Raw genomic sequence first — 17,742 nt, 5'->3', positions numbered from 1 at the left:
TATTCTCGCATTTGCAGATGATGTAGATGCAGTAGCACAGACAACACTGGAAGTTAAGTGAAGAAGCAACACTAAGCGTAGGCCTGAAAATAAACGAAGAAAAAACTAAATACATGGTCGTATCAAAAAAGGAACGACAGCGAATAAGACAAAACATTACCATAAACGATCGTAATTTTGAGGTGGTCAAAGAATTCAAATACCTAGGAGCAACAATTACCAGTGAAAACACAGGAGAACGGGAGGTTGAAATACGAATACTGGCGGGGAATAAATTATTCTTTGCCATTCAACATCTAATGAGGTCAAAGCTTCTCTCAAGGCGTGCCAAAATCCAAATGTACAAAACCATAATACGACCAGCAGTGACATATGGAAGTGAAACATGGACATTGAGAAAGAAAGAAATCAATAAGCTATTAGTATGGGAACGCAAAATCCTGCGAATTATATATGGTCCTTGCAGGGACAGCGTGACAAATGTTTGGAGGAGCAGATACAACAATGAAATAGAGGCTCTCTTCGGGAAAGGAAACATCGTAAGATACATAAAAGCCAATAGATTAAGATGGACAGGCCACGTGGTACGGAGTGATGACGACAGACTGATTAGCAATGTGTTTTGGGAAAGACCAGATGGTAGAAGATCGACAGGAAGGCCTAGAAAAAGGTGGAAAGACGCAGTCAGGGAAGACCTGGAGAAGATGGAAGTAAGGCCATGGGAAATAATAGCACAGGATCGGAATCAATGGAAGGCAATAGTAAACGCGGCAAAAACTCACGAAGAGTTGTAAAAGCTAATGATGATGAAATCCATCTATGATGAAGACCAACCTAGTGTTAAATATGAAAAATGGGGTTATAACTTTGTCACATCCTGAATAAAGAACAGCTGGTCTTAAAAAACTAAAAACGATCATGTTAGAGAATTCATTCACAGCGAACCTTCTAAATAGACTTATTTTTGGTGTCTCACAAGTCATAACAACAGATCAAACAGAAGTTTCAACAAACAACCAAAATACATTGTACCACTTTTTACCATATATTCCCGGTTTAACAAATAGACGAGAAGTACCTAATATCAAAATTGGAACCGGAAATATAAAAACAATATCGAAATTACACAACAAACTTAAAACACTCTTAAATATTAAAGAAAGCTCCAATGTAGTGTACTCTCTACCCTGTAATAATTGCAATAGAATATATATTGGAAAAACGTCCAGAAATTTGTCCGGAAGGTTAACATCGCACAAGAGTGACATTAATCTGAATAAAGTACAAGACTGTGCATTAAGTGAACATTCTATAACGATGGGCCACACGCCTAACTATGATCAAGCAGAAATATTGAGAAGGAAAAGAAATTACAACAAAAGACTCTACTTATAAATTGATAAAAAAATTTTCTTTTTGCTGATGGTACCAGTATTACCTGGAGGAATTTTAATATTGCAACTCTTCATGCAATTATAACTTCTGATCTACTTAAAATAAAAACCTGGTCCGACTCTAATTTACTCTCTTTTAACGTGGATAAGACAGTAGCATTATCCTATAAAGGAGCTTTTCAACACTTGCTTCTTAATAACAGCAAGATTAGTATAGTTGATTCTGTAAAACTTCTTGGTATTTTTATAGGCAGCTACCTTAAATGGTCCCTTCATATCAATTTGTTAAGTAAGAAACTAGCCTCAACCTGCTATGCAATAAGATCTGTTTCAAAGGAAATCAATTGGGCATCTTCCAAAATAACATATTTTTCTTTGTTCGAGTCTCATCTTCGATATGATCTTCCTTTTTGGGGTTCCAGTACAGCTGCCCAATCTGATGTTATTTTTAAATTACTAAAAAGGGCAATACGCTATCTTTTTGGCCTCAGTAGAATAACACGATGCAGCAGCTATTTAAAAAATCACGAGATTTTAACTCTTCCCTCTCTTTATATATTTTAGAAACTATTTGCTCATTCGTGTTTTTCCAGCAAACCTAATCATGACTGCTCCACCAGAAATTCAAATTCATTCAAAGTCCAAAAAATCGACTAAATCGACTGAAAAAATCGAATAAATACAAAAAAGAGGAGTCATTATTCAATGTTTTTCAACCACTTAGATTGAAATCTTTATAATATAATAAAACAGTCCACCAACTTTCATTAAAATCAATTCAATAGATTTTGCATAATAATTTTAAAATATTAATTTAAAAAAAAATTGAAATTCTTTAAAATCTCACACAACAAAAACAATGTAGAAGTTTGCCAATTTTTTACATATAAAAGAACACTTCAACTATCCGATGCACTTTATATAATTAAAATCGGATTATTTGGGCGGCATCAAATTTTTTTTTTAAATATTAAACAATTTTTTCTTTACCAAAATCCCAAAGACGCTTTAATTTTGTTATAAATAAATTATTTTATTTATAACCAAGTAAAACTACATATTTTTTTCTTACGTTGTAGACTTATTTTCAGAAACACTCACCAAACGTGTACCTTTTAACCTTAATACAAATATTCCCATTTGAAAGCTGTATAATTATTTAAACAATCTTTGTTTAAGCAAATTAAATAATAATAATAATATTTTTTTTATGATTTACTAACAAAAAAAAATAAAAATTCCATATAAGCTATGAAAGATTGTTGGTAACAATGCAGCTGAACTTAGGTTTCAAAGGAGAAATAGAGTTGTACCATTAAAGCAAGCGTCGGTCTCCAAAAAGTTTAAATATAAACAAATTATCATTAATCCAACTCTAATTTTCCAAAGAATGACTGTAACGATGTATAATAAGCAAGATGACCTTGAAGTCTACCCAAAATATTAACTTGCACCATATCCTCTTTCAATTTTTAAAGATGGCCTGCTTTGAAATTCGAACAAATCAAAATTGTACGACAATTATCAAGAATTAAGACAGATTCCTTCTGCTCCCAATTGCCTACATGTCGTTGATGGAGGATTTCTCCTTCATAAAGTAGTTTTTCTACAGGAAAAAACGTTTGATATAATTTTAAATAGTTGTCGATTTTTTTGACGGATATCCTAAATACTCTGATAAAAGTACAAAGTCTGTCTGATAAAACTCTGATAACAAAAATGGTGCTGATATTAAATTGCAATCTACAACGTCGTGCAGAGTATCCCAAGAAAAAAATTTATCGAATGAAACGAACAAAAATCGTTTTATAATATTCATTTGCAACAGAAACTTCCCGCAGCTGGAATTAATACTGCTTATGCAGACGATAATACTAAATGTAGTATCTGCTATTATAGTAGCTGAAGATATCGACGTGCTGGCTATATTAACATTACGGGTACGTTCTAAATAAATATTAATTTTTGGAAGTCCAACAAAGGAAAAAAGTCTGGCAGTTAATGATTGTCATTCATTTTGTGATACAATTTCGCATTCTAAAATCAGAGTTAGTTAAGATATTACTTCTTCTTCTTCTTTTGGTGCCTATTCGTTTCGAATATTGGCGACCATTCATTGGCTATAATTATTTTATTAACTGATGCTTTAAATAGATTAGTTAGATTGTGGAGAATTATTTCCTCAGGTTTTTTAACCATGATATTCTTCTTCTCCCAATTCTTCGCTTTCCGAATACTTTGCCTTGAAGGATTATTTTCAGTAATCTGTATTTAGTGCCGTTTCTCATTATGTGTCCGAGATATTCTAACTTTCTCCTTTTAATCGTATACATCACTTCTCTTTCTTTCCCTATTCTTCGTAGTGAAGTCTCGTTGGTTATCTTGTCCGTCTATGATATTCTTAGGATTCTTCTGTATAGCCACATCTTGAAGGTTTTAAGCTTTTTCTCCATCACTTCAATGAGTGTCCAGGATTCAACTCCGTAGTATAATATCGAAAAGATATAACATCGTAGGAGTCTTACTTTTATCTCCAGATTAAGGTTGTGGCTTAAAGAGTTTCCTGGCACTCCTAGCCTTCTCTATTCTACATTTTACTTCTTTTGAGTGACCCCATTGTTCGTTTACTATTGTTCCAAGATAGGTAAACTGTTTTACTTGGTCCACTGGTGTATTCTTGATAATCAGTTGGACGTCTCTAGTTAGTTTTTGATATGTTTACTTGTAGTCCAAATCTTTCACTTACTTCATTTACTTTGTTTATTAGTTGCTGTAAATTGTTTAAACTGTCTGCAAAAATAACTTCACAATCATCTGCACAGCGGATGTTGTTTAGGCGTTCTCGATTAAAAAGGATTCCATGTTCGCAATTTTCCAAGGCTTCACTAAATATTTCCTCTGAATATATAGTCCGTCTAGAAAGTATCCGGAAAAAAGAAAACAGAATTATAATTTTACGGGATTTATTTCTATCATTTGAAATATAAAATTTCAACAAATAATTCATCTCATTTACTTATACAACCTCCATTTAAATCTAAACACTTTACTAAACCTCCAGGTACACCCGAAACTAGGTTAAGGCCATAATTTTCGGTAATGGTGTTCTAGGCCTGTAAAACTGACCGAATCAAACCTTTTATCTCGTGGCGCTGCTCGTTCCACTTCAATCTTCACCAGTCCCCATATGTTTTCAATGGGGCTAAGATCTGGAGATACTGCTGGCTACGGGATTGTTGTCAATTCGTATTCTTGCATCCAAGTTTGAGTATTAGCAGAAGTATGGCATCTTGCATTATCTTGCAGAAAACGTCACTCCTCTGGATATAAAACTTGAGCCGTTTTAAGAAGAAAACCATTTAGAATGCCACAATATTTCGCATTATCAACAATACCAATAACTATACAGAGAGGTGTAGCAACACGCTAAGATATTACTCCCCAAACCATTATTTTAGTGGGAAATTTGGAAATTTGAACAGTAAAATTTTCTCTTGATAGGACTTTTAGATGATTTGCACCAAGTTGGAAACAACTTTCATCAGATATGAAGACATTATTTAAATTATCTTCTCGAAAACTTTGACAAAAATCTATTCTTCGTTGCCTTTGCAGAGGTGTCATTGTAGGGATTTTTTTTGGATTCCTTGATTATGTAGCCTTGCTTTTTCAGTGACAAGCAAACAGTTTCTGGGCACACTTTTATTCTTCGTTGATTTCCAAATCTGTTCGCTAATTTTCGAAATCCTAGGCGCGGATTTTGTCGTCCTAAAGCCACTGAAGCATTTAAATTGTTTCCGCAAATCTTACACGGTCTATGTCTTATATCTATGCCATTTTTTATCCTCTTTATTGTCTCATACACTGCACTTTTTCCGAGTTCAGTCAATTGCACTAATTTTTTAACGTTTCAGACACCCTTTCTATGCAAATATTCCACCACTTGTCTTTTTTCTACTTGCGACATTATTTCACAAATCTTAAGTCTGTTTACAAACAACAATATTTGACAGATGGTGATGTCATGCGATTTTGTCCATAACCTATTATCGGTACCACCTACTTGATGCATTACTTTTGTCTTAAAATGTTACAAAAAGGAAATCTATTAAAATTAGGAAAAATATAAAATTCCGGATACTTTCTAGACGGACTATAGGTTGAATAATATAGGTGAAAGTATACATCCGTGTCTAACGCCTCCCAGAATCTGGATCGCTTCCGTGGGTTCATCTCCAAGATTTGTTCTTATTGTGACTGATTGGTTTCAGTATAAATTTTGTATTATACGCCGGTCTTTATCATCTATTTGGGCTTTTGTTAGAACATCCATCATTTTTCGGTATTGAGCTGTGTCAAATGCTTTTTGGTAGTCCACAAAGCAGGTGTAGATATCGCAAGTCATATCTATGCATCTTTGGAATAATACCTGTAGACTAAACAGTGCATCTCTCTTACCTACGCCTTTCATGAATCCAAACTGTGTGTCTTGTATTCTCTCTTCGCATAGCTTGTATATTCTGCGATGTATAATTTTAAGAAAAAGTTTTAGTGTATGCTTCATTAGACTTATTAGTCTATATTCTCTGCACTTTTTCGCTCCCTGTTTCTTTGATAACGTAATAAATTCTGAAACTAGCCAATTTTTTGGAATATTGCCTGTGTCATAGATGTTATTGAAGATTTTACATAGTATTCTTAAAGATTCATCATCAAGAAGTTTAAGAAATTCAGACTGTACTCCGTCTAGTCCTGGAGCTCTCCCTTATTTTAGTGATATTATGGCTGCTATTATTTCTGTCACTAGTATAGGTGGTCTGTTTCCGTAGGTATTGAAGATTGGTTCTCCCTCTCATCAAAAAATAAATTTCGTATGTAATTTTTCCAGGTATTATCAACACTCTCTTTGTCCACTCTCTTTGTCCAAACTTGATCTTCCAGGCCTAAAGCTACACTAGTAATTGCCTATTATATCTTCTGCATAGAAAATTAATCTTCGCAGTAATATTATAGACACTACTTTTTATCTCATATTAACTAAAGAAATTTTTGTGAATGGGTATAAGACTTTCATGACACTGTTTCAGTGTTTTTTTGTCTTCAAAATTTGTGAAGGTGAAGAAAAAAGATTTTAAATAAAGTTTATTTTTTAATTATCTGCCAGAGCTTATAGTGACTCAAAATTCTATGATTTTTTGTTTGATTTTTGAATTTCTTTTTCATCTTCGTTATGTCCATATGTTGCTAAAATTCTCTTTATATTATAGAAGACGAATCTTGGTTTGTCAATGGGTATTCTTCCTAAAAACACTTGCAGACTGATACATCGTCTCTTGGACTTGGATTGTCTTTTGCATGAAGAATCATTAAACGAATTCTATCATGAATTTACATATTTTTTATTGGTAATTAAGAGAAGAAAATCTAACTTCAAAGTAGAAGATTAACTTGTCAAATCTTTTATATTTAAATGATACTTGTGTCATTTAAAAATATGCCCAAATATTGACAGCAACACGCTATAGGGAAGTACAAAAGAAGCCGAATTGTTGACATACTAATGCCATAAGATATTGACTTTTGAATCAATAAGTAGTCGGGTATTTACATAGTATAAAAAGGGAATTATTAAGCTCGAAAAATAAAAATGCAAAGTAGTATAATAATAATAAATAATATAGACGACAGTGAATGTTTTTATAAAAAAAAATGTTTATAAATATTATTTATGAACGAAAATAGACGCACAAGAACAAATAACAAATTTATAAATTTTACGTGGTCCACGGCCATTAATTTATTCAACCATCGGATAATACAAGGGGAACATAAAAGATTATGTTTTTTTGATATATTATTAGAAAGCTTTTTCTATGTTTTATTTAGTTTCCAAATATCTTCAAGAGAAAGTACAAGATTGATTTTAAAATATTATTTTTTTATTTATCTTCAATTTAATCTGTCAATAATCGTTTAATATGGTGATGATTTTACCATCAATGGAGACTTTTCTTCTTTATTCTGATTGTATATCAAGAATATTCCAATTTGTTATATCATATTATGAATCAATTAAAAAAAAATGGACATGATTTAAATGCTAGAATGCTAGAAATGAAGAAGAAGAAGAAAGAGAAAAAGGTTTATCTTGCAATATATGGATAGATTTTAAAGTTTTACTTAATTGTTATAAAACAATCATACGCAATAAGTTAAACTATGTTACTGTTATTTGCTGATACAGCAAGTAAAACGCTGTGGAAAAATGTAATATAAAATACCACTCTAAGATTGACTTTAAGTGCAGCCATTAACCTTCCGCTGATAACGCTATGTCTCTCGCACCGACTGATTGAAATTTTCGCAGGTTAAGCCCCTCTAATTTTTATTTCAATCTGCACTTTACAGTACCTTTCAAACGTGCCTGTGTCCTAGTCCTGTGTCTATTCAGTCGTAGTTTAGCAAGTTGTCAGTGTGTATCGTTTACTAGGAATTTTGAATACTATATACGTTACATTTTAAGGTAAGACTGATTTGTTTGATTTTTGTTTACAGTACTAATTTATATTATATTTTAGGGCATCGTTTAAAATGAATTACGAGAGGGAACAAGAATGGCTGTTGCGGCTTCATGAGGACGTTTTAAGTGATTCAGAGGCAGAACCAGATGATGATGATGTGAGTTTGATAGACGACCATATGATAGAAACTATTGAGGATATAGACTCGGAAAAGGAATTTGAAAAGGAACAAAACTAACCTATTCTTGAAGAAATGTTAGTCGAACAAGCTGAAAGAATACACTGTCTTATCGGTAAAGATGGAACTACCAGATGGCGAAAATATCCTGTATCAGCACGGAATGTTCGAACACACGCTGAAAATATTTACACCCATTTACCTGGACCTCAGGAAGATATAAGGCATAAAAATAAAGCTTCGGAAATTTGGGAATGCTTCTTCTCTCCAAACACATTGGAAAATATTGTTACTTACACCACCAAATTTATAGAAATGAAGCCTATGACATTTCGCAAAATCGTTTTTTAGATCAACTGATTTGGACTATGAAATTATTCAGACTTACCATATCCTAAACAAAAGTCGAAGAACAAGATATTCTTGCGCAAACTGTAAAAAATTTTTGTCTAGAACATCTGACGGAATTATGTAGGAATTGGATTTGGAATAGTTGCAGTAATCTGTATGAATTTCGAGAGTAAATTTTAATTTTTTCTGTTTATTAACATGCAAGTAACTGTTTTAGGCTTTAGTAGTAGAACCAGATTTTTTTAGAATTATTTTGATTTTATTAAAAGCCTGTTCATAAAAGACACTTTTTTGAATACCCTCTCAAAATTGTTATTAAAAATATTATTACAAATATTTGTCAGCTACAGCTAAATTTCTATTTTTTTTTATTTTAGAAAAAGTCAGTTTGTTAGACCGACGTTAAGGTCGGTGAAAGAATAACATAATTTGTTTTTAAGGATAGATAGAGAAACAAAAACAATTTTTGGTATAGGTATTGTCGAGGGAAAGTAAGAAGAAAATCATCATAATTTCAATAAAAAACTTTAAAAACGAGATATCTAAGATATTCTTCTTCTTCTTCTTCGTCTAGCCATTCACGTCCACATCTGAACATAAGCCTCTTCAAGTCTTCCTTCCCATTGTTTTTTATTGTACGCTACTTGTAGCCAATTTTTCCCGGCAGTCCTTTTCAGATCATCTGTCCATCTCATAGGAGGTCTGCCTCTGGGTCTTTTGTGTTGGTATGGTCTCCAGGTTAAAATTGATCTGTGCCATTTGTTTAGATCGCTCCTAGCTACATGTCCAGCGTATTCCCATTTCAACTTTAATGATTTTTGCACGACATCGGTGACTTTGGTTTTCTGTCTTATCCATGTGTTTGTTTTCTTGTCCTTAAGTGATATACCTAGCATTGCTCTTTCCATCGCGTGTTGAGTGACTCTAAGTATATTCATATTCTTTTTTGTGATTGTCCATGTTTGTGCCGCATAAGTTAATATCGGAATAATGCATGCATCAAAAACTTTAGATCTAAGATGTAATTGAATTTGTTGATTTCTGAGTATATAGTTCAGTTTACCGAATGCTGCCCAAGCTAACTTTCTTCTTCTTTTTATTTCTTCAGTTTGAATTTCCCTATTTAGTATTATTTTTTGTCCTAAGTATATATATTCTTCAACTTTTTCTATAACTTTATCGTTTATTATTGTCACGGTGTCTTCGGAGTGCATGACTTTTGTTTTGTTTAAATTCATTTTCAGTCCTATTTTAGAAGATTCGGTATGTAGTTCTAAAAGCATGGTTTGCATTTCTTGTAGGTCAGTAGCTATCAGGATTATGTCATCTGCAAATCGTAGATTACTGAGGTAGCGGCCATTGATGTTTATTCCCTTATATTTCCAATTTAGGTTTTTAAAAACGTCCTCCAAAACTAAGGTGAACAGTTTGGGTGATAAAGTATCTCCCTGTTTGACTCCCCTGTTTAATGGTACAGGGTTCGTGTGTTCATTTTCATTTAGGTAGTAAGTAGCTGTAGCTTGGTTCATAGTTTCTTTTATTAAGTTAATATATCTGCTGTCTATTCTACAATTTTGCATTGCGTTTATTACGGCCGTGTGTTCTATGGTATCGAAAGCTTTTTCGTAGTCTACAAATGCTAGGAAAACTGGAAACTTGTATTCGTTACATTTTTCTATTAATATTTTTGTGGTTAACAGGTGATCGGAAGTTGAATAGCCTTTTCTAAAACCTGCCTGTTCATATGGTTGGTATTCGTCTAATTTCCTTGTTAGTCGAGTAGTTATGACTTTGGTGAGTATTTTAAACAGGTGTGACAGTAGGCTGATGGGTCTGTAGTTTTCCAATTTTCGACTATCACCTTTCTTGTGTAATAAGATTACTTTAGAGTTGTTCCAGCTCTTAGGAACTTTGCCCTGATGTAAACAACTGTCCACAAGCTTAGTTACAATTGCAATTAGTTCCTTACCTCCTTCTAATATCATATCTGTGGTAATATTATCTTCTCCTGCAGCTTTATTTCTCTTCATATTTTCCAATGCTGTAGTTACCTCTGAAATTGTTACTTTTGGCATTATTTCTGATCCAACATTTTTTATTAATTTCCGTGCTGGTCTCATCTCATCATCTTGTTGATGTGTTCTGTAAAGTTCTGTGTAAAATTCTTCTATTCGTGTCAGTATGTTTTCTCTAATTGTGATTTCATTTTCGTCTTTTCCCATTAATGATATCATCTGACGTCGTCCTAGTGTCGGTCTGAGGCATTTCATACTATTATTTTTTTCAATAGTTGTTGTTATTAATTTTTCGTTTTCTTTTCTTTTTTGTTGTCTGATTCCTTTTCTAATCTGCCTATTAAGTTCTCTATATTCGTCGATTCCCCTTTTGTTAGATTTATTTGAGATCTTCCTTCTTTTTATTTGTTGTAATATTTCTTTGTCTAATTTATTGTATGTTGTTTTTGGTTTTTTCAGTTGCAGAAGGCTTTTATTCACTGTTTCGGTAATAAGGTTATTCAAATCATCAATATCATTGGAGTTTATCTGCTGCATGCTAACTTGATTTAATGCATGCGCTATCTTTTTATTAAATTCACTATTTTTGATTTCTTCAGATGTCCATTTGTATCTTTTTTCATGTATTCTTTTTCTTTCTAGTTTTTTGTTAATTATTAGTTTTGTTCTTATTAGTCTATGATCGCTTCCTAGGTCAAACTGATTTAATACTGATACGTCTTCTACTAGGTTTCTATTCTTCGTTAGGATATAATCTATTTCATTCTTTGTCTTTTTATCGGGGCTCATCCATGTCCATTTTCTGCTTGGTTTTTTATTGAAAAAGGAGTTCATTGAGTACATGTTATGTTCATTCATGAAATTGAGAAGCATTTCTCCTCTATCGTTTCTTTTTCCGTAGCCATAGTTACCAATTAAATGTTCGTAATCTTCCTCTTTTTTGCCTAATTTAGCATTAAAATCTCCTAATAGTATTTCGTAATTTGCTTTATTTGTATCTATAGCTGTTCTTATTAATTTCATCATAAAATATTTCTACTTCTTCATCGTCGTGGCTTTTGGTCGGAGCGTACACTTGGATCACTTTCAGAGTGGTTCTTTTATTAATCCTGATGATGAGATATGCTACTCTGTCTGATATGGGCTTGAATTCTTCGATACACTGTGTGAGGCTTTGTTTTACCAAGAATCCCACTCCCGTGTATTCGCCACCTTTATGCATAAAATGTGTGCCATTTTTTAGTATTATATACTCATCACTTTTTCTTCTGGTCTCGCATATACCAAGGATATCCCATTTTATATCCTTTAGTTCACTTTCTATTTCTGAGAATCTATTGTCGTCCGTCAGTGTTCGAATATTGTAGGAGCATAGCCAAATTGTCATCTTGTGGCAGCCGGGTCTTACCCAGGGATTCTTAGCACCCCCCGTTCCGTTAGTTGTTTTATCGCTGCCGTGATCAAGTCTCTGGGAAGTGCTGGGCACTGGGGGCCTTTTCTTTTTTGTCCTGTACATTGACTTGAAGGTTTGGACCGTTATCTCCTCACGCTGGTCCAGTGCGGGTTGAGGAGGGAAGGGAAGGATTTGGGTAGGTCTGGGTTGGTGGGTAGGATTTAGGGCTTAGGATCCGTTTCTCTCCCGGAAGAGGATTGGGAGAAAAAGCCGAGCTCGCGTGGGCAGGGGCGCATCCCTGAAGCAGACCTGTCTTTACCGGGATCGTAAAGAGTGTCTACCCGCTACCCGATCTAAGACCCGCTACCCGCTATCTAAGATATTAAGATACAAAATTTTTCATACCACGAACAAATCAAAAATATGAATGTACCGCTTCGCTGCAAATGAGAGTCTTAATTCCTGTCTTCTTAAATCTGTGGTAGCTCACCGAGTTCGGCCCGGAGACTTGATAGGGGTTGTTCTAATAATCATATTATTCTAAGAGCGGTATAAAACTTTTTATTGTTGTAGCAGATGAGTAAGCATGGCATGCATAATCGATCTTGGAGCGGATCAGATTTTTATATAATGTGAGTAGAGTTCTACCGTCCGCTTCCCAGAAAGACATTTCAAGAGGTTTAGTCCAGGTTAGAGTTTGATCAAATATTAAACCTTCTTCTTCTTCTTCTTGCGTAGACTTAACCTGTCTGTTTTTCAATGTGCGTCCAGTAAGTTGTCGTTCCATCGTTTTCGTGGTCTTCCTACTGATCTTTTTCTATTGGAGAACCGTCTCTTACCGTCTTTACTACTCTATTTGTTCTCATTCGGCTTATATGATCGTTCCATTCTACTCTTCTATTTCTTACCCCGTCCGTTTGTCCTCTCTGTGTCAGGTCGTGTTTCTATCGCGTATGTCATTATTGGTCTAATGACTGTTTTGCAAATTCTGCCTTCCATTTTTTTTCCGATATTTCTAAGTTTAATATGGAGAAATAAAAATTTTTTATTTCTCCATATTAAACTTAGATATTTAATTGTTTTTACATATTCAAGTGTCTGATTGTTCTTTGTATGTTAATAAATCTTTATCATAGTTAGAATTTGTGAAGTTAACTTCATAAGTACATTTCTAAATGGTTTGTTATTGATGCTTTATTGCCTACTTCTAATAAATCGATTCCTTAATATGAACAAGTATCTGTTATATTGTTTATTTTTCTACATATATCTGTTAACGGTGGGTAATTATTGATTGTTTCTACAAATTTTAACCAGGATGGTCTTTTAGATCTTGTGGTATCCAGTTTGGCTTTAGCCCTACTTTTTTAAGTTAAATTAGATTTTCTAGGTTCTTTCCTAGAATGCTGGAAGACCTTTGTACTCTAGTTATACCTAAGAAATACATTAGCCTCATAAAAATGACGTTGCAGGGTTCAAAAGCCGCAGTCAGAGTAGATGGAGAACTGACCCCCCTGTTTAACATCAACATGGGAGTAAGACAGGGAGATGCCCTATCAACCATGCTATTCAACCTAGTTCTTGAGGCAGTCATCAGAAAAACCAATATAACTGGCCATATAAACACCAAATCAGTACAAATTACTGCATATGCAGACGATGTAGTCATCATTAGTAGGAATAAGCCACGACTAATGGAAGTGTTCAAACAAATTGATCCTGAAGCAAGAAAAAGAGGTCTCAAAATAAACGAAGCAAAAACGAAGTATATGACAGTCAAAAGAATAACTGACAATGAAAATAATATCACAATAGACAACTATACTATCGAACGAGTGGATGCCTTTACATATCTCGGCACAGAAATCAATCAGAAGAACTCCGTAAGTAGCGAAATTAATGCACGTATTTCCAGCGGGAATCGTACATACTATGCTAATAAAAGATTGATGACATCGAAATTATTAGACAAAAGAACCAAAATGACTATCTACAGAACACTGATTAGACCCGTAGTAACCTATGGATGTGAAACTTGGGTAATGACGAAAAAAGATGAAGCCCAACTCAGGACATTCGAGAGAAAAATACTGAGGAAAGTATATGGCCCGGTACAAGAGGAAGATGGCACATGGAGAATTAGGAGAAACGACGAGGTTAATGAGTTAAATGAAGGTTATGACATTGTAAGATTTATGAAAAGTCAAAGACTGTCATGGCTGCGACATGTGCAGAGACAAAACGATGCAAAAACAACAAAGAAAATGTTACAATGGAAGCCCATAGGAAGGCGAAAAAAAGGAAGGCCCAGAACGAGATGGTTGGATGACGTGGATGACGACCTGAAAACAATGAACATAAGACAATGGAGAAGAAGGGCACAAGAGAGATCTGAATGGAAGGACATAGCCAGACAGTCAAAGACCCATCCAGGGTTATGATGCCAAAAGAAGAAGAAGAAGAAGAAGGTTCTTTCCTTAATAACTTCTTTACAGTATTCCTTCTACCAGGAAATTACTTTATATCTTTTAATAAACTTTGTTTTACCTATCACTTTTGGATCTGCTTCCGTCATGTTTATTGAAGTGTAGAATTATTTCGTTTATTGAATTTTCTAAGCAAATCTTTGGTGATTCACTACGGATAATTTCTTGAAAAGTGCCCTAAGCAGCTTTATGTAGCCTCCATTTCAGATCAGGTTTAGCTTAGGTCTCATCAAATTTTTTCTATTAAAATTGGGAACCGATCAATTAAATCACAATTGGTATGTAGAAAAGAATATAGATTTAACAAATCATTATTAATTTGGTAAATTAAGAGTTTCTGTATTAGCTAATATTAGAGATGAATATTTCAAAACTAGTTGCTTACATCGTAGCCAAAGGTAAGTTCTTTGGTTTTTCTATAAAATCTCAGCAGGTCTCGACTTGAAGGCTCCAAGGCGAAGTTGTGCAATATTGTGCAGAGAATTGAGAAGACTACGAGGCTCATATTCATTTATTGTAGGTAGAAATACTATTAAAAACGTCCGTACAGATAAAGCAAACAAAATAAATAGAAAGAAAAATATCAAAGATATTGGAGTAAAAATTAACTGAAAATCATACAGCGTGTTGGCTGCGTTTTTCTAATTTCATGTTCTGCTTAAAAGCACTTTTGCAGAAAAATCATTTAAATATTTAGCATATGTAATAGAAAACCATTGTATCAACCTAATAAGAGATTCTGATGGTTATAAAGAATTTTTCTGTACCAAAACATGAAAGAATTTACGTCAATTTTTAGGAAAAGTAAATTATTACCATAAATTTATATAAAATATTGCAGTTATTGTTGAAGCTCTAAAAAACTTATTAAGAAAGTATTTCAACCAGGAATTGAAATCAAGATACACCCACAAAAAAAATTCAGCTTCACAAAAATTCACAAGTCTCAACTACAGCTATTTGAGTTAACCCAAATACACATATGCAACATTTTAAAAAATTTGGAGATAATGTATGAAATTGACACTGGGTGTATAAAACAGAATCAAAGCTGTAGAAACATGTACTCTACATCTCCTACAAGGGGGATATGTTACGAAAATCACTGGGTTTTAAAAAGTTCAATGGATACTATTATATTTATAACTGATATTTGCTATTTTAAGTTTGCTTATTTGTTAATAATATAGAAGGATAAATGCTGTAAATATATTTTTTTCTTTACAGAAACACAATTAAAATCTTTGTGAATATATATATATATATATATATATATATATATATATATATATATATATATATATCACTCTCATGAATAAGAATGTTCCATTTCTGATTTGATATAGAAAAAAGACAACTAAGTACTTACCCAAGAAAATCCAACGCAGTTTATAGTATCAGATAACATGTCACCCAATATCGAGGCATACCCGTTTCCATTGGGAAAATACGCATGGAATCTGCGATGGATCCAATGGGTAACACCCGGCATAATTTTGTCCTCGAAATCCTCCATAATCCTATCAAAGTCTTCCGGTTCTTGTGGGGCTTCAGTGGGCAGCAACTTTCTGAGATATCCCGGTTCTATATTTGGAAAGACTCTGAAGCTTTCCACATTTTTCATGTAGTAGCAAATATAGTCTATCATTTGTTTGCCGCGAATTCTGAATTCCTCTACGTCCATTTTGAGGTGAAATAACAGGTACTTGATCGTGGACTAGGTTTACGGAAGGATTTCACGATCGGGAGGTAAATTCCCGGTGTTATTGTACTGTAATTTTTTCATCCAACGATAACTTATATATTATGAATAAATTTAACAGTTGGAGGGGATATGGTAATCAAATTAATCAATTACACAGGTTAAAAACTGTCTTAATTAGTTTAGACATGAAATATGATGCATACCTAATTTCGTTAGACATGACATTGATTTTGAAAATGCAATCGTACATTTAGATACGATCTTTTTTTAAGTGATATTAGAAACAGCCAAAAAATGTTGTTATTCAACACTTTATATTTATTATACTTTCTTCTTATCGAGGTACCGTCTTCTTCACAAAGGCTTGTCTAAAATTTCGGCAAATTGTTTCCAATTTTAAACGATCCTTAAACGTGATTGTGAATTTAAATCGATCCAGCTTCTCACATTTTTTATTCACAAAAATTGTTTTCTGTCCAGACTGCTTTTTCTTTCGGTTCTATTCTCCATTATTGATATTGACAAATACACTTTTGAAAACAGTAGAGGACAAAAATCTATTGTAGACTATATTCTGCCTGATAGAGAGTTACAGCCCTCTCAAATCTTGGATGTAACAGCACTAACATCAGCAGAAATAGGAAGCGATCATAAATTGGTATTGTACAAAATCCGAATGAAAACACATATATGTGATAACAAAACACCAGAATACACCACAAAGATAAAAGTCGAAAGCTTGCAGAATTACTGCACAAGATTGATGGAGACAAAAAAGCTGGACAAAAAGTCTAATATCTTAGCCTAGATTCTTATTAATGAATCGACCCGTTTGAGTAAATTTAATTCTAGACATTCCTTAAACTTCAGCAAGGAAACCTGATTTTTTGTATCTACAACTACAAAAGATATATGTTTTTTCATCATCATATAACGGGGGCCCTACGGCGATTGCCGCTTCCCGCATTTCAGCCTCCATCTTTTCCTATCTCTCCAATCTCCCTCTTCTAAGCCTCTAGATTGCATTGTTTTTGTAATTTCTCTTCTCCAGGAATTTGGTGGTCTTCCCCTTTTCCTTCTTTCTGGCGGAACATACATTAAGGCTTTCTTTGGCCACCGCTCCTCCTCCATTCTCATCACGTGACCATACCATTGTAATTGCCTTCCTTGTATTCTATCTGAAAGAGTATCTCTAATTCCTGTACGGTTTCGTATTTTCTCATTCCTGATTCTTTCCATTCTCGATACTCGACATGACCTTCTAAGATAATCCATTTCCACAACGTCTACTTTATCTCGTTCATTCTTTGTCATCGTCCAACATTCGGCACCATATGTGGTAATTGGTTCTACAATTGCTCTGTATACGCGAAGTTTGGTATGCATCTTTATTTTATTAGACCACAGTAATGAATTCAGTATTCGGATGCATTTTTTCCCTTGGGTTATTCGGTTTTGTACATCTATCTTAACTCTGCCATCTGCTGATATGATGCTTCCTAGATATTTATACTGGTTGCAGCCTTTTATGACTGCGTTTTCAAGCCTCAGATCTGTGGTATTTCCTCCAATTTTTAAATATTCTGTTTTGCTTATATTTACAGTAAGCCCCCATTTGGCATATTCCTCAAATAATTTTCGATTTATATAATTTATATCTTCCTCATCGGTTGCAACCACCACCTGATCATCTGCAAAC

At 33.7% G+C, this 17,742-nt stretch overlaps 1 protein-coding gene across 1 annotated transcript in view; it reads right to left on the bottom strand.

Annotated features, from left to right (window-relative positions):
* The window catches only part of LOC140440995 (aromatic-L-amino-acid decarboxylase-like), a 29,842-nt gene extending 13,743 nt beyond the window's left edge, over nt 1-16,099 (bottom strand). Inside the window, exon 1 of the mRNA XM_072531366.1 lies at nt 15,708-16,099. Coding sequence (XP_072387467.1) covers nt 15,708-16,022 — 315 coding nt within the window. The 5' untranslated portion in view covers nt 16,023-16,099. The remainder of the gene's footprint in view (nt 1-15,707) is intronic.
* Nucleotides 16,100-17,742: the final 1,643 nt, after the last annotated feature.

Source organism: Diabrotica undecimpunctata, chromosome 5 (genome assembly GCF_040954645.1).
Source record: "Diabrotica undecimpunctata isolate CICGRU chromosome 5, icDiaUnde3, whole genome shotgun sequence".
Taxonomy (NCBI): Eukaryota; Metazoa; Arthropoda; class Insecta; order Coleoptera; family Chrysomelidae; genus Diabrotica; species Diabrotica undecimpunctata.
This window is presented reverse-complemented; position numbering and strand designations above follow the sequence as displayed.